We start from the raw sequence: 25,696 nt of genomic DNA, 5'->3' as shown, positions 1-25,696 counted from the left end.
GGTGGACATAATCCCACTCTGAGGAACATGGCTGGGTGAGTGGATCACAGGCTGGATTTCAGTCTCCACTCAAGTTAATAACCTGTGCAACCCACTATGGCATCGCTATCATACAATCACAGACATGTCTTGCATTTTTTAGCGATCTCCTCTGATTCTTTAGTCATATGTGGCTGGAATTCAGTAGGGGTTTTAGGCTTCTAAGATACACAGTATTGAACTCTAAGGCAAAGCTGGCTCTGAAGATACTTCTGAAGGTAAAAGATGAAAAGAAGCAAACGATTTCCAGACAAAACTATCTTGCACACTATATTAAGAAAGCATACACATTGTAGCCTCTGGTGTGCTCAAAAAAAGCATTGCACCTTCCGAGGACTAAACACGATTATAAGTGTGCTTTAAGGCCAAGAAAAAGAATATCAATGAAAATCTTAAGAAAGAGAAAAAGCAATTCATAAACTGTACATGCTTCTGTTACTCTACCTGCAATAGTCTTATAGCAACTCAAGAGGCTCAGCAAAATGTTACTTATTTTCTTTAAATCTCTGCAAAGTCACATGACAAATGCAAAGAATACAACTGTATGTGAAAAATAATTCAAATATTGGAAGTTAAGTGGCTTTCTGAAGGTCATGGTGGACAATAACAACCAGCAAAAAGACTCTCGCCAAAGGAAATTTGTGAAGCCTTCTCAAAGAACAATTTCTTTTGTGACATTTTTCTAGAAGCAATCTTGTCACCACACCCTTTGCCCTGGGTTTATTAAAAAGCCATTTCAAAAATCATTTCTTTCTCTCCTTAAAAATAAAAAGAATTTAGCAAAGATGATTATATCTCCCAACTCTATAACTCTCCATATTTAGAAGGAGGCTAAGAGATGATAAAAAATTTTGCTGAATGTCACAGTCCTTAAGGTCAGGAATACACAATTGCAAAGCAAGATAACATGAAATGATCACTGCGAGAGAATTTTCATCCGTTTTAGCAAGTCAATTTCTTACAGACATGTAATTTGGGAGGACATATCATAGGACCAATGGATTTACACCATCAGTTTAAGAAATAAAACTCTTTCTGACATCAGACAAGCAACTAGAATCAACTTGCTCGAAAGTAATTACTACAATCCAACTCACTTGCTCAAAATCACTGCAGTGGCTCAATGTTTTTCAAATCAGATGAGAACTCCTAATTCTAAGATTGAAGTAGCTTTGCTGTCAGTTCTTTTAAATTACTTTCCTCCTCACACTATACCTGCCCTTTTTGCCCTATGGGTCCTCTCTCTTCTCTCTTACCTTGACTGTTGTTTTCACCATAGCTGTCTTATCCAGTTTTAATACCCAATCCTCCAAGCAATGCAAATAAAATAATGTATCTATTTAAACTGAGCAGCCGCTGTAGAAACTATTTCAGACAAGCTTCAGTTCCCAATAGTAACTCTAAAGTTCTCAAACATCTTGCACCCTCTTATATTTATAACCTAGACCCTCTTCTGGTCTAGGTTATGTAAGTGATATTAATGTAATTCATTAATGATCAGCAGATTATGTTTTTTTCCAATACTTTTAAGCCCATTTATTGTTTTTTGAAATCTAAATAGTCTTATAGAAAAATAGAGAACATAAATAAGGAAGTTAACTCTCTAACCAGAATCATCAACTAAAATCACTGACAAATGAAAACTGTAACTCAGAGAAAACAGACTACAAAGATGAGACTTAAAGATGCTCCAAAAAATGTGTGAATATGAAGTAGTGAGTCTAATATTTGAAAGTGATAGGGAGCTAGTTTCATTTCTAAGCTACACAGAGTATTTTAATTGCCACAGCTCTATGCACATCTATACATATAGATGTGCCCAGTTTATCACACAAAAATCTTAACAGAATATTGCTGTTTATTAATTCAATATTAAATGTTGTATGAGAAGGATGCATGACATGTAGATGATAATTCTACCTGAATGCATATTCTGAATGAAACACTGTGCTAAATTCTGTATATGAAGTATCATATACATTTCTTCATCTTCCCTTCGGCCACACCAATTTGGCTACGATGGCTTCCTGGCTTCTGCTTGAACCAGTGTTTGTGTATGCTGTATGCCTTGCCTGAAATTCTCTACATCTGGTTAGCCATTTGGATTGCTTCATCACACCTCAGGATCTCTATTTAAAAGTGGCCTTTTCTGACTGTCTAATGTTTAAAAAGTTATACATGAATAGCCATACCAGTTTTAATCATTATAAACCCAAACTGGATACAATAAAGACACCCATGAAAAAGTAAGGAAGTAGACAAATTGTGACATGATTCTAGAGTGGAATACTACTTAGCAGTAAAAAGGAATGAACTGCTCCTACACTTAATGATGTGGTATAAACCTCAAAAATATGACACGGAGAGAAAGCAGCCAGTTTCAAATGATTCTATTTATATACAAGTCTACAAAAGACAACCTAATCTATAGTGACAAAAAGTAGATTCCTGGTTGCATAGGATGGGCTGGGGGGCTAAGAGATGAGAAAGGAACACAAAAGAACTTTTTGGGGGGACAGAAATGTTCTATATCTTTCTTGACTGTGGTGATGGTTATAGATGTATACATTTGTACACTTAGAATGGTGCTTTTTAATATATGTAAATTTTCTCCGATAAAGAATGTATGTAGATTACCAGACACACTATTTATTTGTATACTCAGCTGTGCTGTTTTTTATTTTAAATAAATGCAAAACCTCATAAGAAAATGATTGTTAAATTTTCAAAGTCTCTGTAAGAAAATGTGTGTGTGTGTGTGGATTTTGATAAGGGTGTCCTGATTTAAATCCTTTGTGGGTATTTTTTCTTTTTACCTCCTCTTTTATTTTTTTAATTTATTGGGGTGAAAATTGTTAGTGAAATTACATAGATTTCAGGTGTACAATTCTGTATTACATCATCTATAAATCCCATTGTGTGTTCACCACCCAGAGTCAGTTCTCCTTCCATCCTTTGTGGGTATTTTATTTTGGAACTGGATTCAGAATCCAGTTTTCAGTGATTCAAAAAAATCCACTGCATTACTTTATAGTCACAATACACTTTTCGCCTGAGAACAGCATTGACTCTCATTGATCACTCTGTGTAATCACTGGGTTTAGGGCTTGATGATTTTGATATTTGCCTAAAATATCAATAGGAACCATAAAATATCAAGATTTACTACCATTAAGGAGACCAGACTCATATGCTGAAAGAAATTTTAAAATACTTGGGAAGTCCAGCATCATTAAAATTAGTGAAATCAAGTGTCATCAGGTGATCACACAAAAAGAGACATTAACTCTCTTTTACGTGTACAAGCTTTTGCATATTGTTAAAGAATCATATTTTATACTCACAGCTTTTGTATATCAATGACTAGACAGTCAATAAGATGTTGATAGCTACAGATATCTATCAGATATCTAGCAGTTCAGACATCTATCATTAGGTCCTATGTTGGGGCAATTAATTACAACTTTAAGACTTCGTAGGCTGAATTCAAGGTGACATTTAAATGTTACAACTAATTTGCAAAACAGAATTTAAGGATAGTTGTGTTTGAGATATGATTATAATCACTAATATGAGATTATGAGAGAAAAAAGTGTGAAGACATATTAGTGATAATTTTGTTACAAAACCCTTAATACATTTTCTCTAGTGCACTCAAGGTAATTTAATTAATTTCAACCCCCAAACACAGCATTCTAATTCCCAACATAGTTCCACAGCTTTATCCTCATTTCGGGGAGTAGAAGCTATGGTGTATGAAAACATACTTTTAAGATTCTTTTTATGTTTGGTATTTTCCATTTTCAAAGCACTTTTCATTCAACTCAGCTTTCTCATTGTGTTTGGTATTAGTTACCCACATTCTAAAAAAGAACCAAGATATAAAAACGTTAATTGGCTTCCTCAAAGGCCAAAGGAAATATCAACAACAGACTCTCTACTAGAATTTTAAGGTTCTTAAGACTGCGGCAAAACCACAAAACTACTCAAACATAATACTCTTCATTAGCTAATTACATCTGGTATACAGATAACAGTCATATAGTGCAAACACGTTTTAATTCTATTTTGAAGATGGATTTTAAGTGTGAAACCACACACAAGCTTATGTATAAACTTATGTACTTAAGGATAAAAGAAATACAACAAACAAAACAAAACACCCCAAAGTCTAACAAACCTAACACTATCATTCGAAGACCATCACGGAGAAAACATTTTTCATTTGTAGAAAATATTTCTAAACCTCACGTATTTGTAGGCATGAGTCAAACATGCTGATGGTACAAGTGGATATTTTGGATACAAGACACTAGATTAAGCAATGATCAAGCGTTTTGCTGTCAGGGGTTCTATATTACTGTTCCCATGTAGATATTTACATAAATCATCCACCAGACAAAAGAATAAAGGTAAAATATCTATATTATGTGTGATTCACATCTGTTTTGTAATTGAGCAAGAAGATAAGCTCATATATACAATGATGAATACATACAAAATGAAAGGTTTTAAGTTAATACAGATTTAATGACTATGAGTTCATAAAGCACAAGGGTGTAAAACATAAAATATTGAAGGAAAATCAGGTAGCATTTCCAGTGAGCAGATTTAGGTAGAATCAAATGCTTTCATTCCTCTTTTTCTTTACGTAATACAAGAGAAAAACTAAGTGCCTTATTTCTGCAAATAAGATCAGGACTGGAGTGAAACATCTAATTCTATCTCACCTCTGACACTGACTAGATGAATAATATTTCACTTTGACCTTTCTTCAAAGACATGATGGGCAGGTTACCAATTAAGGTGCATCACGTAGCTTTAACATAGCTACCAACATCACATCAGCATGCTAGGTAGCAGAGATGAAATATTATTTGTACTGTGAAATAATGAAGTAAAATACAGCTTTACCCTTTCAAACAGTAACACATCAGATATCACTTTATACCCTCAAAAAAATCCAAACAAACAAAAACCAACCAACCAACCAACCAACCAACCAACAAAAAAACCCAACCACATTTCAAAACCTTTAATTTCAGTTCAACACATGGCATGCTTTAACGATTTCAGCACTTCTAATTCTTTTAATAAATGTTACAAACTGAAAGCAAGGCAAGTAGGTATTAAAAATATATTGGAACATCTTAAAATTACCAGCCCTACCAGTGGAAATAAAATGATGGCAATTAAAAGTAATAAAGGTTATTAAAAGTTAAGACCTTGGAGGCTAAGAAGTCATGTTAGACTGTCAATTGTTTTCCCCATGGTGGGAAATCAGTTAGAAATTAAAAAAACAAAAAATGTAGTAGTTTAGTTGTGGTCAAAGAAAGAGTCAGTGGGGATGGGAAGATTTCAGCAACATGCTGGTAGAAAAAAAGAGACTTACATAGTCTGGGAGGGCAGTGAAATGGAAGGCGTGGTAACCTCGCTCACTTAGTTGTCATTTTTGATTTTCAATGACATTTTTTTCATTCTTTCGCCTAGTAAAGATGACAGAAGGTCCTAATTTATTATCTGATGTCTATTCCTGTTCCTAGATTTAAGAGAGTTTAACTGTATACAGTCATATAATCCAAACACAGACACTTTGAAAAAAAAAACAAACAACTAAAGCACCGATGTGGCATGCATTAAATTATAATTATAACTGTACCTGTTAAACCAGAGATAAGGACTTAGGGGAAAAAGTCAGCCCACACAGCCCAGGCACTTGGGGGAGACAGGGGTGGTGGATTGACAGGTACTTCTGATTAAAGCCGTAGAAAGAAGGGAGGCTATTACAACAAAGAGCTAAATTCTTCCTGAAATGATACCAGCCATGGATTCCAGAAGAATGCAGAATGAAAGTCCTCAGCATGGCTCTATGGTCCACATATCCAATATACACAAACAGAGCTGGTCAAAATGCACATTACACGCCACAATAGATAGTCTCTACGTTAGATGCCTTCTGTGGTTAGGCTGCATTTTACATGATGAGAAAACTATCAGCGACACTTAACATGACTTGGCAGATCATTTGGGCTTGACTGAAGGGGAAATAAAGGTGCAGTGTAAATGTCGTTTTCTGTATATCAATCATACCATGGCCAGATCAGATCAGGCAATGCAATGGGGCCTCTGACATTTCCTTCCACTTTTTGGGTGCACTTCAACATGTGTTCGGTTGGCATGCAGAAGGTGCTCAGAAAATATTTGTGAGTAAATGAAGATACCACATAAATTAAATTCCACAAAGAAAACCACCCAGATGACAAAATCCCTTGATTCTACAGCTGATTTGTACATTTTAAGGAGCACGAGGGGATATTCAAAAAAAGAGAACAGAAAAAAACAAAGAAGACTTTTCATAAGAAGAAACGAAAGAGATCAAGAGAGAAAGAAATAATACTGGAAAAAAAAAAAAACAAAAACCCTCAAAAAACACACCAAACAACTTAATGCCAAAGTCATCTCCTGGCATTGCAGATGTTGGTCAGTAGCAAAATATTGGAATTTGCATTTTAGTTCTCTAGTGGCGACTATCACTTCTGTTCATTTGGTCTCATACAAATACTTCCTTATTCTCATACGTCATCTCAATTAGATTCTTTGATAGGTGGGTGATAGTTACTCCATTTATTTTTAAAGAAATTATCTCTGGAGGAAGTTTTAAAGTCAAAAGGTGTCTGAAATTTAGCTAGGATTATTCACAACATGAACGATGTTTAGTCAGTTTCCATGGGTATGTGTTCATTGGTCTATGTTTATTTTGGAAAACAAATCTTCAAATGACATCTTAACTATAACAGATGATTATTATCATTTAAGAAGCAGCAGGATAGAATGATCTTAGTTCAATTAAAATTGTTAAAAATTAAGGTACCGTTAGCACAAAACTGTTGATGAGTGGCTTTCATCTCCGGGCTCCCTTCACTGTGAACTCATCTCACTACAGGATCACTTACAGAGTGCTACTATAACAAAAGCACAGAGAAAGCAGAAGGAAGTTCTCTGCACCCAGCTCATCATATGCAACTCCAGGTAATCCCGTGCTTCGAGAAAGATGTGGCTGAATCTGCAGAGACACACTCCTCACTTTTTCAAGGCCAACCTCCTACCCTGAATGGGAACCTGTCCATGCTTGTCAACAGGAAGCCAGTAGCTGCTTCTGGAGGGAATCTCTTCCACTTCCCAGGTCCATAATCCATGTGGGTAAGAGTGGAGCAAGTCTACCTTGAGGAGAGACCCACATCAGTCTAGAGCAGGGGTGTTCAAACTTTTTTCAACAGTTTTCACCAAGGGCCAAATGCGGTAAAATATACAAACAGCCGGGCCACTCACTCAAGGTGAAGTATGTATTGCCTCATCTGGTTTATTTAAGTAAACTAAATATATTTTTCGAATTTGCTGCGCCAATTAACAATGGATTGCGAGCTGCAGTTGGCCCGCGGGCCGCAGTTTGGACATCCCGGGACTAGATCATCTGGCTGTGTTCTCTGACTACGATGTACTGAATATGGGTATGTCTGAAGAAATGTTAAGAACTTTGTGTGAAATGGACTTGGCAGGATTTGGTGAGAGATTGTTCTTTAGGATGTTAGTTAGCTTCTTTGAAGTTAAGGTTCTTAAGTCAATGGATGGCGAGACCCCAAACCTGATTTGTTGCTATTCTGAGCTGCTTCTGCTTTACCTGATGAGAAGGAAATCCTGATGATGATACTGACATTCCCATTACAGAAGAGTACGTACCAAGCAATTTGGGAAATTATTTTCTTTTTTTTTTTTTTAAATAAAACACTCTTCAAACAAGTTAAATTGCTCAACATTAGGACGCAAAAACAAGCCCAGGGAAGCACAAGTGTTTTCAAATCCATTTCATGCATTCATCCCACTCAGCATTAGAACCATGTTGCATGGGAAGAGGGTGAGCACCCGTGGCCACATGCTTCTGTTTGCAGGCAACTTCTGTTTTCTTCTGTCTAAGGAGAAATGTTTGGCCATGCGTTCCTGCTAAGGAAGGCCTGCAAAAGCCAGTTGCCCTAATTTAAAATACGGGCTCTTGCTGAGCAATCATTGCATGAACCTCTTCCAAGAATTCACTATTTTTTGTTCGTTCAGTTCTTATTTCATAAAAAGCCCATCTTTCTCCAGTCCCAGTGACCTGCATTCTCTCCTTCCCCAAAGCACGCTGCTTCTACTGCTAGCCTTCGCCTTAATCACTTTTATTTGTAGGACACTGGGGAGGGAATGGTAATGCTTAGAGTAGGAAAGAAATTTTCATTTTTTAAAAAATTCTTCTTATTATGATCATGTTTAGATAAAATATGGGGCTTGCCATCAACAAAATTACAAAACAATTCCTCTGGGAGTCCAAACTGTTCAGGGTAATTCATCTATGAAAAAGGGAACTTTAATTGTTACTCTTGGCAGCAATCTAAGAGAAGAGTGAAATATTATACTAAATATTGCCACGTGCAATAGTAAAATGCTCTTTCCTCCTTGCCAGAAGCAGTGTGCAGCCCCCTTCAGAATCAGGTTTGGATCTGGCGACTTAGTCTAAATCCTCTGTTTCCCTCTCTCCAAAACCAACAGAGGTTTTCAGAAGAGCTGTGTTTTTTATTAGAACCATTTGCTCTTTCTAAGTTGCCAAAAAGGAGTAAGTAAAACTAAGACTTTTATTTGGTCTAAAGTTGATTCCTCAGCTTCATGGAGGTCAATGTACTTAGTCTGTGAACCTTCTGCTACGAAGTTCATTGCAGCGTTGAACCAGCTAAGGTTATGTTTTGGTCCCTTTTTTCCCCCAAGCCCCACCCTCCAGCCTCATGGATTTATATAGTGGGAGTTGGGAGCACGTGGAAGCTAATCAAACTGAAACATACATACAGCAAATTACATCCTGGATTTTCTAGAACAACTGAAATTTCAAATATATTTTTCGTGCCACACGTAACAATTACTGTTTTAGGACCTAGTGTCTTGATTCGGGCTTCAGAAAATGTGATCTCGACAAGTATTTACAACTCTTCAGATTAAAAGTTTATTGAACACTGCTGTGTCAGATAGTTTATGAGCATGGAAATGAATTTGATAATACTCAAAAGCAGAGGGATATTCTTGTTCTAAAAATGGGGGAAGTCTTTTGGTAAAGATGTTAATCAAAAACTATTTTATATGGTGTTGGTTACCTGGTATATTATAGGTTTTTGCTAAGCATGAGACTATAATAAGCTTTTTGCAAATAATTTTTTAAATTACATTTTATATTCCCAGCATGAATATCTGCACACATTGAGTATTATTCACTAAAGATATATTAAAATCGTACGTAAGCTATCATATTTAGATAATATAATTCAACATCTAAAATGTTTAAGTTGAGGCCCAGAAAAATTAAATGATTTGCCCAGGATTATTCATCATATAACCAATGATCTGAAGACCAGAACCTCAATTTTCAAGTAGATATTCTCTATTCTATGAGATGTCATTTTTCATTCATAGGAATATGTAATGATACTAAGATTATTTGGAAGTAAATTTAAGTCTGCAGATAAGACAGAAGGGAATTTTTGTTGTAACTTAAATTAATGGATAAAAATTTAGATCATCTGAAACCTGAGTAAATATACTAAACTTTAGGACATCTGTTTTATATAATTATTTTCTTTTATTATAACATATATTATGAATGACAACAAACAAAATGGCTACAGTTAGACAGTTTGCGGAAACGATAATCTCTATCAATCATGGGAAAAATAGTCAGCACTTAAATATTATGCACAATTTTAAAGACTGCACATTATAAAGCTTCATAAGAACTTTTAATTTATATAATGTCTTAAAAGTATGCCTGTTTTTCTGTTTGTGGAAGTTAAAAAAAAAACAAACCAAAATGTATAGAAAGCATGGCCTGGAAACTAACAGTGATACACTCAAGTAAACAATAAACAGGTATTATGCAAGTAAAGGTAATCACTATAGAAGATGAGAAAATTTTAAATACATTGTTACAAATAGCACTCAGATAATCAATGGCAGCAAATAAAATAATTAGGAGCCCCATAGGTCGACTATAGTTGGAAGTCGGTTGTCTTTTAAGAAATTGACATGCTGTGGGAAGCCAAGGAAATCTGCCTTATATGTATTGCTTTAATTAAAAAAAAAAAAAAGAATCTGCCTTTTATTTACTAAAAGATCAAGTTCTTTGTGTGACAGCACAAAATTTAAAGTTTCTTTTGAGAGGTTCTATTTCCTGCTCTCCATTTAAAATGGGGGGGAAAAAATAAAAATATTTTGCCTGTGACAGAATATGAAAGAAGTTCTCACCCTTAAAACCAGCAGCATTGGTTTTCCAGTCATTAGCGTTCAAATGTCCTGCACGGGAAGTCCTGACAATAACATGCTGCACGTCTCTCCAGGTCAGAAACGGACTGGGGAAAGACAAGGTAAGAATCATTGTACCAAAAAAAAAAAAAAGATGGGGGAAGCAGAGAGTCACAAGCAAATTAAAAAAGCGAAAGCAAAATGGCAAAGTACTAAAAACAAAGGGTCAGCGATTTGGGTTTGAGATAAACAAATGCCAAATGCCGCTCTTGTTCTCAACATGGAGAAGTGACATTAGTCTGAGGGAGGCAGAAAATGTAACCTTAACTTTAAGAAATAATATGATATTTGTCAGTGTAATTTAGGCTTTAAAAGGGTGAGGGTTTCCAGTTTCCTCAACAAAATGGCTCCCAATTTGGGCCCTTTGTGTAAGAGTTTGCATCATCCTCAGAAAATTACAATAAGCTAAAGTCAAACCTGAAGTCCTCTGGAACATCCCTTGTTCAGCTGTATAGACAGGCAATTGATTTGTAATTTAACAAAGAACTTAGTAACGTTTAACATTCTACGTGTGTGTGGAGTGTATGGAAAAAGTCTCAACTCAAACTGAATCCCCATTTTCAGTTTCATAAAAGAAGAGAATATTGTACAGGGCCCAAAGCTGGGCTCCAAGGCAAACACAGCTATGGGAGTATTCTTGATTTGCAATAAATAGTTATTTATTGGGAATCTATTTCTTGTGGTTGTTAGCTCTGAAGAGCACAAACAAACTATTGGACAGGCGATACTTTCACCGGAGAACTGCAATGTTAATCAAAACACAGAAAACAAATCCAAATACATATACACAGACTTTTGTTCTTTTTCAAAGTATATGCATATACCGGAAGGCATTTGAATCAGTGCATGCATGAAATTCTGATAGGATACTTATTGAATTTAGTTTTGAATGTGAGGTGTGACAATCTTTTTCTTGAAGAAATGGCAATTACCACACAGCTTGTGTAGTGATTTTTCTTTTCTTGTTTGCCACATTAATTTTAGAAGGGTATTTGCAAAGGATGGGTCAAAATTTGGGGGAGGGGAGACAATGACTCACTACCTTCCTTGAAGTGTGATGGGCCATGTGGTCATCTCTATGTCCTGACATATGCTCATGGATCAACAGTGGCATCTTCTAGGCGGAGGGAGAACCTGGTACCTATCTTAATTGAAGCTAATTTTCAATGATGGAGTTGCACATTACTTCACTTTATACTACATTTCCCCCATCGCAATCACCATATACATGTTTTTATGGATGGTCATCTAATGAGAAGGGGCCCAGTGATCAGATTCCAGCACTTTCATTTTCTACCTATGTGAAATTGAGTTCTCAAAAATCAGTTTCCCCACTTAAATTACGGATACTAATATCTACTTTACGTCATTGTATTGAATGAATCAAAGTACTACTAAGTACTTAACCTAGTGCCTTGCACATACTAAGCCACGAAGAAGTGGTAGATAGTAAAAAATTATGAGCAAAGTTTTGCAAAATTACAAGCTGTAGATCCTACTTGGTGGTTGAAAATGGAGACAGTTATAGTACTAGAGAGTTCTGATACTTATTTGTTATGACCTCAAATTAAAAACGAAAGGGGAGCTATTACTCTCATTTTCAGAGGGGGCAAGACTGGATCTTGACTATTTTGTAAGGTTTCATTAACAAAAGAACTTAACACTGAGGAAATTAAAACCCATCCACGTAAATTTTTTAAATATAAGAACAATGAAAACATAATCATTTTTGTTTTGTTTTGATACAACCTTCATTAGAAACCAATATAGAACCTAATAAGGCACGAAATTTTCATGAAAGAGATAGATCCCAGGAGGCAGGAAAGTTTTGCTTCTAAAACAAATAGCATGATGTGGCCCTTTGCTGCCTGATACTGAATCCACATAACAATTCAGTAGACTCAATGCACTACTGTGAGGAAAATCAGGCAATGAGCCAAGGGGTAATTCTGAATGTTAGTCGCAACATAAGATGTTCTAGCTCTGCCTGACATGTGATGCTAATCTCCTTTCTCTTTCCCAGTGTAGTTATTGAATGAGGGACAAAAGCAACAGCAAAAACAACAACAATAACAACAGCAGCTCAGTCTGGAAAGACATCCAGCCACTTACTTATGGTAAAGCAGAAGCCTGGAAAAATGTTTGTTTTTTTCATGAGCAAATGGCAAGATACCTAAAAGTATACTGGGATTTGATCAATATCTCTAAACCAACCTAGTGACTTAAAAATAACATGTAACACACAGTTAAAACTTCCATATTTTAAATCTTACCCTTTGGGGAAAAGAAAAAAAAAGAAAAAAGAAGAGAAACAAGTTTTCCATGTTACCTATCATGTGGGGGCAAGATTCCTTCAGAAATATCAAGGGCAAGGTTTTGACTATTGGGAACCTTAGCACGAAAATATAATAATAGTAACAGAACAGGGAACATTTATTTTTTACCTTCAGCAGTTGTATTCAGGTAGATTTGGGAAGCCTCCTGCATTCAACTCAGCCTGAAAAAATAAGTTAGCTGCTCTCATGCTGAGTTACAAAAACTAGTTCTTCTTGGAGTGCTTGTAATTAGAAGGAAGAAATTAGCTTCAGGAAATTAGAATTACACATGGAAAGGAGGCATTCGGATAATTTTACTCTGACGTTTGATAATGTACAAGTTCAGAAATAATTTAATTTCAAAATCCTGATTTTCACCAAAATAAAATGGGAATATAGGAAACCAGTGGTTTCCTATATTGAACCAGTGGTTTTTCTACCTGTAGGAGGATAACAAATGAGATCAGGAAACAGCCATAGGTGAATTTGCTAGTATCCTGAGAGAACTTTTATTGGTGAGGAAGTCTCATTCACATTTTATGATCTGTTGGTATTTATCCTGACAAAGATGATTAAATGTGAAGAAGGCAAACTATTAGACATCTGGTAAACCATGTACAGCGTGAAAGCAGAGGAAGGAAGACTGAATGCCCTGTGCTAGCGCTCTGCAGTTCACAATGGTAGTTTAGGACTCCCTAAAACCTAACCCCTTCTGACAAATACCCCGGACCGACACTTCACTGGCCCCTGAAAACCAAGACCCCTCTCATCTCTAAGAACAGGAAGACTGAGGATCAACAGCTTTGGGGGCAAGCAATAATCAAGAGGCTGAAAATCTAACCAACCTGGAGAAAAAGAGTAGTTTTGCTCAACCCTGAGCCTGGTGACCATTGCCCCAAATACACCACATGCAGTTATGCCACACATCTCTCAGGTTTCTTCTTGGAATTATTGACAAATACCCTTAAATAACAATATACACGAAAACGGTAGCATCTATAAATGCCTGCAAGATGTGGCTAGCTATGTATGACTTTTTAAGCAATAAAATATACGTGATCCTCTGGTGAGTCCTGTATATGTAACCTTTTCCTGTTACGAAGTTTTGCATCCTTTAATGGCCTTGTAATAATAACCAACATTTAGTAAGCACTTGGCCAGGGTCAGGCACTGCATGTTGTATAAACATGATTATTGTGTAATCTGAAAAATTGTATGGCATAGATAATATTTTTACTACCATTTCATAGATAACATAATTGAGGTGTTGAGTTACACACAGTAACTCAAGTACATACAGGTAGTTAGTGGTAGAGCTACAATTCAAACGGCTGCACTTGGCTGCAGAATGTGTGCTATCAATCACTAATTAACACCAATTCCAGATAGACCCACAAAGGTAAAAATAGATATACACACAGTGTTTTGATAGGTGATTCTTTGACAAGTGGATCAGGAAGTCAGGTGTGTCATATCATGTCCTCACGGTGACACAATTTTTGTACCCTCACTGTCTCTCTCAACACAGCTGGCTGATATTTATTTACCACAGCACAGGAGATTCTTGAGTCTTAATTTCATTTTAAGATTCCAGAAGCCTAACATGGGCACACTCTATCAAAGATAAACAGAAAGATATAAAACTAGGAAAATTATATTATGTTTATAATATAATATTTCATAGTTATGTAATGTCATAACATTATTCAATTTTTTTCTTAACACTATTTTTATGAACTTGTCACATTGCCTGACATGCTCACACTTTGATGGGGTTTACAGCCTGGTTAGGTAACTCTTCTCCAGTCAGGGAATCCCAGCTGAACCTCATCCCAAACATTTCTAGTTTCCAGCTGCAAAAACAGGATAATTAATGACACTATCACTACCTGGTGTTGGTATTACATTTTTGTCCTCAGCAGTGCACAGTATTTCATGGGCCCAACAGTAGGTTTAGAAGAAGTAGGACATATCCCAAGAGAAAAATTTTATGTAGTGCTTCTTGTTGGGCCTTTAAGTGCAACTTCTTGTGCTTAAATTTTAAAACAATTCTCTCCCCAAGAGTTTTCCCAGATAATTCTGCACATGTGTTTGAAATAAATCTGTATTTCATGGTCCTTAAAAATAAGGACTAATTTTGAATCTTGAGTGACTCACTCACCTGCATTTATTAAATGAAAAAAGAACTAACCTTCTCCCCAACCCTCAGATAGATTTATCATATAACCATTTAAGGGGAAACTGAGAAACAGGACAACACATACACATCTTAGTACAGAAAGAGAATTTATAAACAACAGGAGCAACAGGAAATCCCAATAATGAAAACTGTTTCCTAAACTGGGCAATGTTCTTTAAATATAAGAGTGACTCCATCTAACGTGGTGTTGAGCAATTATGTGGACCAAACCCACCAGGAAATTGCATGATGAACGAGGAATCAGCCAAATAATCCAACTTTAAATATTAAACAAAAAATCGACAACAAAACCAGTTTCCTTTTATGAGGTGTGATAAAAAAAATATGGTGAATGTTTAAATTAAAAAAATTTATTACAGTAAAAGATATATTGCCATTAATCCCTCTCAATATACACCCCCCTCACTTCGAACACACTTATCCGATTGTTCTTGCCACTTTCTGAAGCAGTTCTGGAAGTCCTGTTTTTGAGTGTCTTTAGTTGTGCTGTCGTGGCTGCCTCAATGTCCTGAATCGATTCAAAACGTTTACGTTTCATGGTCATTTTGACTTTGGGGAAGAGCCAGAAGTCTCAGGGTGCCAGATCCGATGAATAAGGTGGATGAGGACACATTGTAATGTTTTTGACAGAAATTGCTCTATACCAGAAGTGATGTGTGATATGAAGCCTTTCCACTGTGTGATCACAAAATACGGTGAATGCTGCTGCCGAGTGCCATCCGACAGAAAGGCAGGGATCTTCAACATGGGGAGTGGTGCCTGGAACCTTAGTAAGTGTGTGACAAGTTTCGATTTGTTTGGTGTAGTCAGTCGGGTGTGAGCTAGGTTGAGAGAAGGTGTGTTTTAAAGTGCGCCATAAATCATCCTCCATCATGACAACACTCCGTGTCACACATCACTTTTGGTATAAGGCAATTTCTGCCAAATATAAACATTATGGTGTGTCCTTATTCACTGGATCTGGCACTGTGCGACTTCTGCCTCTTCCCCAAAGTTAAAATGATTCAGGACATCAAGGAAGCCACGACAGCAGAACTAAAGACACTCATGAAAAAGGACTTCCAGAACTGCTTCAGAAAGCGGCAAGAACGATGGGATAAGTGTGTTCAAAGAAATAACAGCAGCGTGTCTTTTACTGTAAGACACATTGATGGGGATTAAGAGCAATGTGTCTTTTACTGTAATAATTTTTTTTATTTAAACATTCACCATATTGCTTGATCACACCTCATATGTTTCTTAAGAACTGTAAGAAATGAGAACAATAAAACAGAATGAGAACAAGCAGCCAGAAAATTATTATCATTGTACAAATGTTAAATAAGTCAATGTTTATGGGAAAAGAACTGATTATGAGCTGGAACAACAAAGATGAGGCAGAAAGTGTTTAAAGCCTGCTGAGATTGGTAAAAACATTATTCTGACTGCAGCCAGTGCATGCCAATGATGATTCAGGAATAAAATACCAACCATCCAACAAAGGAAACCAATCTTCTTTTTGGCAGTTAATGAAGCCCCCAAAAGGACTGTCAGATTGTCAGCCCCACTGCGAGCAAGAGTATATTGCTAATGGGAGTGTGTTCGTTTAGTTTTGTGTTCTATATTAATTCCAAAGTTCCAGGCCTAAAATTCAAAAGTTCCAGAAAACAGAGTTAATACCTCCAGATTTAGAAATGTGACTTGTATTGGTATCACCTGGATACCTACTTAGGATCCATCCACACCTGAACCAAAGCAAAGAAGATAAAATAAAAGAGAAAAATTGGTTCAGGACCACGCACATCAGATTTTTATTACACTCCCTTGGGAAAACAATCACTGATACCCTGAATTTAACATAAACCAAAGGTACAGAAATTTGATCTCTTAAACAGACTTAAGAGAAGATAGCCCCTAATTTGCAAAGAAAAATTCTGTCATTTAAATTGAAGTGTCTTCTTTCCTTTATAAACCCTGGCTTCTCTGCAGGGTTTGTCATTACACCTAAAAGACATCAATTAAGTTTTAACAGCCTTATAAACAAGTAATATTTTTTTTGCAAGCTCAATGATTATTTCCTTGAAACATTTTGCCACATAAACTCTTTTGGAATCAAATCTGATGAATGGTCAGACAGAAGTACACTAACTTGAGACCACATGCACTGACATCAATTCATAATAATTAAAATTTCAACCAGCTATTCTGTGCACTCAATTCCCTCCAACAGTATTACCCTGAGACCATAAATTCTGGCCACTTTAAAAGCTTCTCTCTCTTTATGCAAGCCACATCCTAGAATCTAAATCTGATCCTCATTTTCCCTCCCCACACCCAAACTTTGCCATCTTTTGAAGTAGACAAAATGTGACAATCTGAGAGCTTCCTTTCTAAGCTTATCCCAGTCAAGCTGAGAAACGCAAGTCTGGGCAAGAAGATGGAGGACATTGCTCCTTTTTCTGCTAATTTTTTGTAAGCTGTCCAGCACTTGGCATGAATAAATATGCAATTCTGAACTAACTGACCGAATCCTGCAAGAAGACATTGTTACCTCCATTGTTTCCATTTTTAATTTAAATTTGTTCTTAAAACAATAATAAATATAGCCTCTAATCACGTGAGAATGGTGTAAATTGTGTGTTACCGTGTTTCCCTGAAAATAAGACCTAGCCGGACCATCAGCTCTAATGCATCTTTCGGAGCAAAAATTATTAAAAGACCCAGTCTTATATAAGCCCCAGTATTATATTATATTATATTATATTATATTATATTACATTACATTACATTACATTACATTATATTATATTATATTATACTGGGTATTATATTATATATGACATGGTCTTATATAAGACCCGGTATTATATTATATTATACCGGGTCTTATATTAAAATAAGACCGCATATTATATTGTATTATATTACATTATATTAGATTAGATTAGATTATAAGACCCGGTCTTACATTATAAGATCAGGTCTAATATTAAGTTTTGCTCCAGAAGATGCATTAGAGCTGATGGTCTGGCGAGGTCTTATTTTCAGGGAAACATGGGAGTCAGGAAGACTTGAGGTAAATCATGACATCCTAGTTCTGTAACACTGGGCAATTTACTGAACCTCCCTGTGATTCAGCTTTCTCAGCTACAAGGTGGAGACTTGCTCTGTGTGGCGGTTGCAAGAATGTCAGGTAATGGATATAAAATGTCTGGCACATCCCAGGCTCCCAAAGACAACCGTCATTAGGATTTATCGAGATGAACAACCTGTCATCTCAGAATTCGACCACTTTCGGAATTTATACTAGCCTTTGACGAATCGCTGTTTAATTAAGCTAAGTTTTCTTCTATGCTCCTAAATTTTAATAGTATGTTGTTTAGTTTCTGTAACAAATGAACAAAATGGCATTTTTAACACCTTGGTATATTTTTGTTTAATGAAACAATAATTCTACTAAGATCTATCAAAAAGATTGGTTTTAAAGAACCAGTGGCATAGGAGGAAAGCTGACTGGCTGAGAAAGAAACTGTCTGTACCCATTGTAACAAACCCTCTCTATTTGTGGCCAGATCTTCTCTCTTCATGGCTGGTCATTGATGTGATATAGAGGATGGTGAACTGTTCTTTGGTTTGATAGTGGAGTTCTTTATAGTACCAAATATTAGAATAAGGACTTCGAGCATACTTATTCACTTCAGTGAACTGCCAGACGGAAATGTTTTTGAAACTCTTCTACACAGTTCAGGGATTTGCATAGTTTTCACCTCAAAAGCAGACCGTTGAACACTTGGATAGGCAGCAAAAATTGTTGCTTGCATCTCTGTTATTATTATTATTCTAAATTAATTTACAGCATTTTTCTTTTTTATAGTTAAATACAAACACTTAAAATGATTTTCTACAGACTTATCAAAGTATATTTTTTAAGCAAGGATTTTCAATGTTCAATTTTCATTTTAAACTTTAATGAAAATCACTAAGCATTTTGGATTCTAGTATTTTAAGTAAATATTATTCTGTTTATTTTAGAAACTGTGTTTATTTTAGAAACTCCTGGTTTGTTATGTCAACTCCTAGCAGTCTTTCTAATAATTAGACATCAATAAGGAACAAAAATTATTTTTAAACAATTACACATAAACATACACACTAAGGAAAAGATTGACTAAGATGAATAGAAATCTATTACAAAATTTTTGTAGGTATTTCAAATAACCCTATGGCTGATATGACTGGAATGAGAAAATTAATTTTTAACTTTGCTATACTTTACATTAAGAAAACAAAGCTGGCTTGTCACCTAAAGGAAAGAAGAGGGGGTGGGAAGTAACAAAAAACCCAAAAAACCTCAGCCTTTTTTCCCTGTCTCCGGAATTAAAGATCCAAGATATTCACGGGCTAAAAATGCAGGCACATAATTCTCTACTGGACAGGTACTCCTTTTTTATTTTCAAGACAGCCCAGTATTAACTCTGATATCTCTCCTGTTCTGTTTTCAGAGTCTCAACTCCCAGAGGCTATGGCAGGAAATAGGGGATACATTCCAACTTTATTTCTCATTGTCTCTCCTACTATATATGTTGGGACATCAAAATCATGTTTGCCCAGACTTCCTGATTGTGAGGGGTACACAAGAGATAGTGTTCTGACTAATAAAACATAAGTGGGACACTTCTGGGCATTTTTGAGACAGCCTTTGCTTTCCTGCTATAGGCATTGACTAATCATCCTTCATTCTTTCCTTCCTCCTTTTACCTAAATATGGATATGAGGGCTGGAACTGCAGCAGCTATTAAGAAAAGATCAAGAGAGTAACGTAGACTTTGAACTTGCTAGCTTTGAGCTTCTGAACCAACATCTTGACTTGTGGATTTCCTGTTGTACCAGTCACACTTTCTTGCTACTGAACACAATTCCTAAAAGACATAGGTCTAAAAGTACAGAGTATTAGATAGCACTTATTGAGTGTTCACTGTGTGCTGCACACTGTGAAAAATACTCTAACATTCATTATTTCAATATTTCATTGATTTCTCATGACAATCCTGTGAAACAGGTACTATTATTCCTTTTACTATTAAAATAGGACCACTAAAGCACAGAAGGGTTAATGAGCTTGCTCAGGGTCACAGCCTGAACAAGAGCTGAAATCGGCCATGGGCAGTCTGACGCCAGAGCCCTGGCTCTGACCCACTGTCTTGTGCTAGAGGGGCCACAGGGGAGCATCAGGTCAGCCATACTTGTAGGAACTGCCTGGTAAGGTTCGGTTTTGGTGGTAGGTTAGGAAATGATCGTGTCCTCATCTAACATACTCACTTTGGAGGGATCTTTTCTAAGATCCTGGTATTGACTGGGGTTTGTGCCCATCATCCCACCTCCTTCAAAGGCAGATCTGAGTAGGTCTGTGTTTGGATGCTAAGTGGAGCAGGAACAGTATCACACTGTTTATAAAGCCAGAGTTTCTCATTGAGAATGAATAAAAATAACAAATAAAAAAGAATGAAAGTAAAGGCAAAAAGGAAGGAAGAAGGGAAAAGAAACACAAGAGGAGAGTACAAGGGACAGGAGAAAGAAGGCAAGAGAAAGAAAAAGAGAGGCCAGTAGAGAACAAAAACAACAATAATGTGGAATCTATGGAACACATGGTGAAGAAAAAAGAAATAAATCAATAAATAAATCAAGCTGAGATATCAAAATATAAGTGAGAGAAAGACAGGACTATAGAGTCCTTAGCAAAAGCAAAGTTTGCTTTGGACAAGGTAAACTGATAGAGATTTGGATATTGTGGAAAATTGAGTTAATGATGTGGAAGGTGTAAGAACTTCCTGTGTATTGTTTAGGAAAATAATGAAGAGTTGACAAGAAAAGACAACATGATAGATTTGGAGGACAGAAAACAGAAACCCACTTCAGGATACTAGCTTTGTCTTCCTATGAGGACCACCATTTATAAAATCTTTACTATTTACTCACCAGGTTCTCCACTGGGTACCTACCATACATACATACATATATACATAACTTCACTTAATACACACAAAACAACCCATGAGATAGACATTATTATTTCCCTTTCACAGATGTAGAAACTATAGGAAAGTTAAATATCTTTCCCAAAGTCATATAACAGTGAGAACCAGAACTGGGCTTTGAAGCTCGGTCTCTCAGACCTGAGGGCCCAAGCTCTGAATCTCATGCTAGATTTTGCCAGTAATAAAAATTACATTAGATTGAAAATGTCCAAAGTAGATTGAAAGGACTCAGTAAGTTTCAGGAAATATTAAGAGTTGTATCCCCTTAACTCATCCTTAAATCCATATATTTTCATTACAAAGAAAAAATATCCTAAAAGCTGCTCTTCAGGACTTAAAACAAAACAGGATTTGTCTTAAGACGTCCTCTGCAAAGCTAATTTCAGCAAACAATGAAAGAACAGTTAAAGCTCTTGAAAGGAAACGAACCCAAGAATTTGATACTAAGCTCCTTGTCCTTCATGAGTAAATTCAGAAGACACACATCTGCAGGACTGAGAAAGCAGACTAACCCACCTCTCTAAAAACACGCACTCTGAAAACCAAAGTAAAACAAACAAATAATTTAAAGATCTATTTCAGCTGATGAATAAGTAAGTCTAAACTAAAATCCTTAGAAGGTGTAGTTGTTACCAAAGACTAGCGATAGCTCTAAAATAAGTTAAATAGAGTTGGACTTATTACTTTAACACAATTCTTCTGAAAAGAAAAATAATGCTAAGAAATAAATTAAAACAGTCTGTTGCATACATTCCAATTATGGTATTAAAGATTGAGAAAGAGCGTAGATAGGAGCAATAAGTACATAACAAGGAGTCAAAGGGGATGACTCCCTTATGATAAGATACATTTATTTTTAACTATTAGCTTTATTTTTTAAAATGGATATTTTAGTTACCAAATTTATTTTAAAATGTATTGTTTAACCTAAAACCATTAAATATATAAACTAAGAATTAAAGAATGTGCATAGATTTTTCCATAAAACACACAAAAATGTATGAATGGCAAAATTGGTTGCAAAAAATATGATATCTAAGACAAAAAAAACACTAAAAAGGACAAAGAAGTAGAATTTAGCTGAAAAATAAGATACTGTCTATGATAAGTATTTAACATCATGAAATTTGTGCATCAAAATGTAAGGATCAAGGACTTCAAGAAAAAAGCACTGAGGGAATCATGCTAGTGTTCAGATCACTTAATCTATTTATATCAGGAGAAAGAATATGGAGAATTTGTTTACATAATAGGCATAATTTAGTAGTATTAAAATATATTCCCTACAAAAGTAATTTCTTTTCTTAAGGATTCATGGATCAATTAAAGAATTTTGAAAGAAAAGTTGAAGATATATTGGGCCAAAAGGAAATCTCAACAATTGCCCTAAAGAAAAACAATACCTCACAAACCACCAGTGTGGTTGATTATCTGACCTTACTATCCGGCCACAATACAGTGGAAAAATAAAAGTCAATAATAAATCTCAAGAGATAAAATTTGTTAAACACTTAAAAGTACTATTTTCAGTTGTCATTCTACCAAAGAGGAAGCCAAAACATCATCAGAAAATAATCACAGCCAAAAGTGTGTGCAGACGTATATGTGCATCTTTTAAAAAATTGTATTAATGTAAAAGGAAAAATAAATGAACCATGATTCAACTAGGAAGATTCATAAAAGCACAAAGAGTGATCCTTAAAAAAAAACAGGAAAGATATTAATGAGACTAAAAAAAAGGACAAAGAAAAAAAACAGCATTACTAATGAACAAATCCAAGAAGTGGCCTTTTGAAAAAAATTAAATAAATAACAAGAACATCTAATAAAGAAAATAAAATAAAAACACTAATAAAATACATTCTAAATATAAGGCAGACATAAAAACCAATACAAGGTAATTTTACAGTATTAGGAAATCTATATCTAATCTATACCTCTATAACTATATGTAATAACTGTATTAAATACAGTTATACTACAGTTATATGTGTAACAACTTATAACACTTGGCCAATAAATATGAAAATATAATGAAATGGACATGGTTCTGGAGAATATAAATGAAAATATTAAAACTAAAAAATTTATCGAAGAATTACCTCTCAAAAAGCTTTAGGGCCAGATGGTTTTCTTCAAACATAAGGCAAGTGATCCCAAGCATCTCCAGAGAAAAGAAAAGTTGCAAAATTTCACAATTTATTTTGTGAATTTAACATCACTTTATATCAAAAACTGGTAGAGATAGAGGTAAATTTCAAGGTCAGGCCAATCTGGGTTAGGAAGCCTGACTCTTCACTTACTGGCTGTGCTACCTTATACATGAAGAATAAATAAAGCAAACCATAAAGAATAAAAGATGTTGTTTTCTGCCACAAGTGCACAATTATTATTAGCTAGCTGCTGTAAAATAATATAGAATGAATATGAACACACACACACACACACACACACACACAAACACATTATTCAGTAAAAAATAATCTCACTCAAAAAAATAAACACAAAGACATAAGTAAAATTTTCTAAAACTAAACCAATATCATCTTAAGTACATTTAATTCATGAATATAAGCAGAGAATAATAATAAATCTATTATTCTAATAAATCATATCAACAATGCTAGTATGAAAAACTACTTATTAATCAAAAAATACTAAGAAAACACCCAAATCCTATTCCTAACAAAACCTTTATATAACCAAAAATGCTGTAATTGGTTCAATGAAGAAAAGCAAACATCAACAAAAACTGAAACAAAAGGTTAACGAAAAAAAATAAGAATCCAGAGACAATCAGGATCTAGATATGAAAGCTTACTGTCAATCTTGATATTTAACAGTTTTGAACCACAGGCTAATATAATAGAAATAATTGTGATGATATCAGCTTCTATATTTTTAATAATTCCATATGTCTAACGTCATTTAATCCTAGCAACAATCTGGTGATTCTAGATGGTTATCCCAAATTTCAGATGAAGAAACTGAAGCTCAACAAGATTAGGAACCATAATTTTCACTTGTTCAAAGCTGCCCAGGTAGTAATAGTATAGAGGCAGGATTGAAACTGAAGTCAGGTTGACTCCAAAATTTGACCAATATATAATGACCAATTTGTATTATCTTCCAATAAGAACCAACATGAAACATATTCAAACAGAGATGAGTATTACTATTGTCAGGTGCCATGTATATATTCCAAAAAACAAACAAGGCAATGAGTTATAATATAATGTGAATTAAAGAGCCTAGCGATAAGAAAAACATACAAAAACAATAGCTCTGGTATAAATACTCCAGCTAAAGGCATAATGGTAATAGCAAAATAAACAGGTATTTACTAATTCAAAAAATAAATCTATACCAAAGAGTATAGAACTAAAGACACACCTAAAACTTTATTATGCTAGAGACAGATTTTCTTGAATGGGAAAACCAACTGTTGTAAAGAAGCCAAGATTCATACAATTGTCACTAGGATTATTTTTGGAACATGGCAAAATGTTTCTATACTTGAAAATGAACAGGTGAGAAAGTTTCAAAAATGTTTAGAGTGGAATGAAGCAATATTGTCGAAAGAACTGACAGAATAATAGTACAGAAAAATCTAAGAGATCTTCATAAATGCAACAACATAAAGAATGCAAAACAAATTGTTTTTGGAGGAGATAAATTACTTAACAAATGACACTGGACAAATGGAATCCCTATAAAAATTCAATTAGGTCCTCACACTGAACACCACAATAAATTCTAGTTGGCTAGACATTAATATTGAAAAACGAAACAAGAAAACTAGATGAAAATGCCAGTTGGCAATTAATAGATTGGGAGATAGGAAAAGACTTCTTAACCCAAGGGTTCTTCACCTCATCAGTTCCATGGATTACCCTACATTACAGCAAATCCCCTATATATGCGTACTTGGGTTCATTTAAGGGGGGGGGGCATATATAGTTTTAATCAGCATACATAAAATTCTCCAGAAGGTACCAAAAGATGAGGTCTGACTAATTGAAAAATTTATAAAGGACACATATATTTGACTAAATAATTAAAAAAAAAAAAAAGGAAAAAAGCTCTCCATGTCAAAACAGTATGAATAAAACTTGAAAGCAAATGATAAATTGATAAAATTTTTGTCATAACTACGGCCAAGAGGTAATTTAGTGAATGTTCATATGCCAATAAGAAAATTAACAACATGACAGATTAGTAGGTGATTGGTAGAGGATTCATAGCATTACTATCCTTTGAGTGACTTTGAAACACATTTCTGAAGTGCAATTTGAGTATCAGTCCTTACAATTCAGGAATTTCTCAACACCCAGTTTCCAACAAGTGAACGGAGAACACACCCACAAAGACCTGAAAACTTCTTTACTCTAATCTTGCTTGGTTTGCAGGTTGGATAAAGCATGTTTTGGTTAAAAAGGATAAAAAAAAAACTAACAGCAAAGGGATGACAAAATGAACAAGATCAGAAGGGAAAGATTAAAGGTAATAAAGTAGGAAATATTTTCACAATAAGTACATTGCATATGTTAAGAATATTTGGAACGGGCATCGTAGTATTAGGAGTTATTGCGCTATTCAAGCATAAAACAGCAGCTGAAAGTTGACTGTGTGGGGAAGACTTTCGATTTCTGTTTATATATTTCTGCATGACTTATATTCCTTTTTACAAAGAGTATTATTTTAGTGATAATTAATGTAAAAATAGTTCTATTGCTAACAATATTGTTGGTTAT

At 35.0% G+C, this 25,696-nt stretch overlaps 1 protein-coding gene across 4 annotated transcripts in view; it reads right to left on the bottom strand.

Moving 5' to 3' along the window:
• Positions 1-25,696, bottom strand: part of PCSK5 (proprotein convertase subtilisin/kexin type 5) — a 400,588-nt gene that overhangs the window by 174,337 nt on the left and 200,555 nt on the right. For all 4 annotated transcript variants that reach the window (XM_033123077.1, XM_033123075.1, XM_033123076.1 and 1 more), the window contains exon 10: positions 10,357-10,460. In XM_033123077.1, the coding sequence (XP_032978968.1) occupies positions 10,357-10,460 (104 nt within the window). The remainder of the gene's footprint in view (positions 1-10,356; positions 10,461-25,696) is intronic.

The sequence above is a fragment of the Rhinolophus ferrumequinum genome, chromosome 12, assembly GCF_004115265.2.
Source record: "Rhinolophus ferrumequinum isolate MPI-CBG mRhiFer1 chromosome 12, mRhiFer1_v1.p, whole genome shotgun sequence".
Classification (NCBI taxonomy): domain Eukaryota; kingdom Metazoa; phylum Chordata; class Mammalia; order Chiroptera; family Rhinolophidae; genus Rhinolophus; species Rhinolophus ferrumequinum.
The sequence above is the reverse complement of the archived record's forward strand: the minus strand, read 5'-3'. Positions and strand labels throughout refer to the sequence as shown.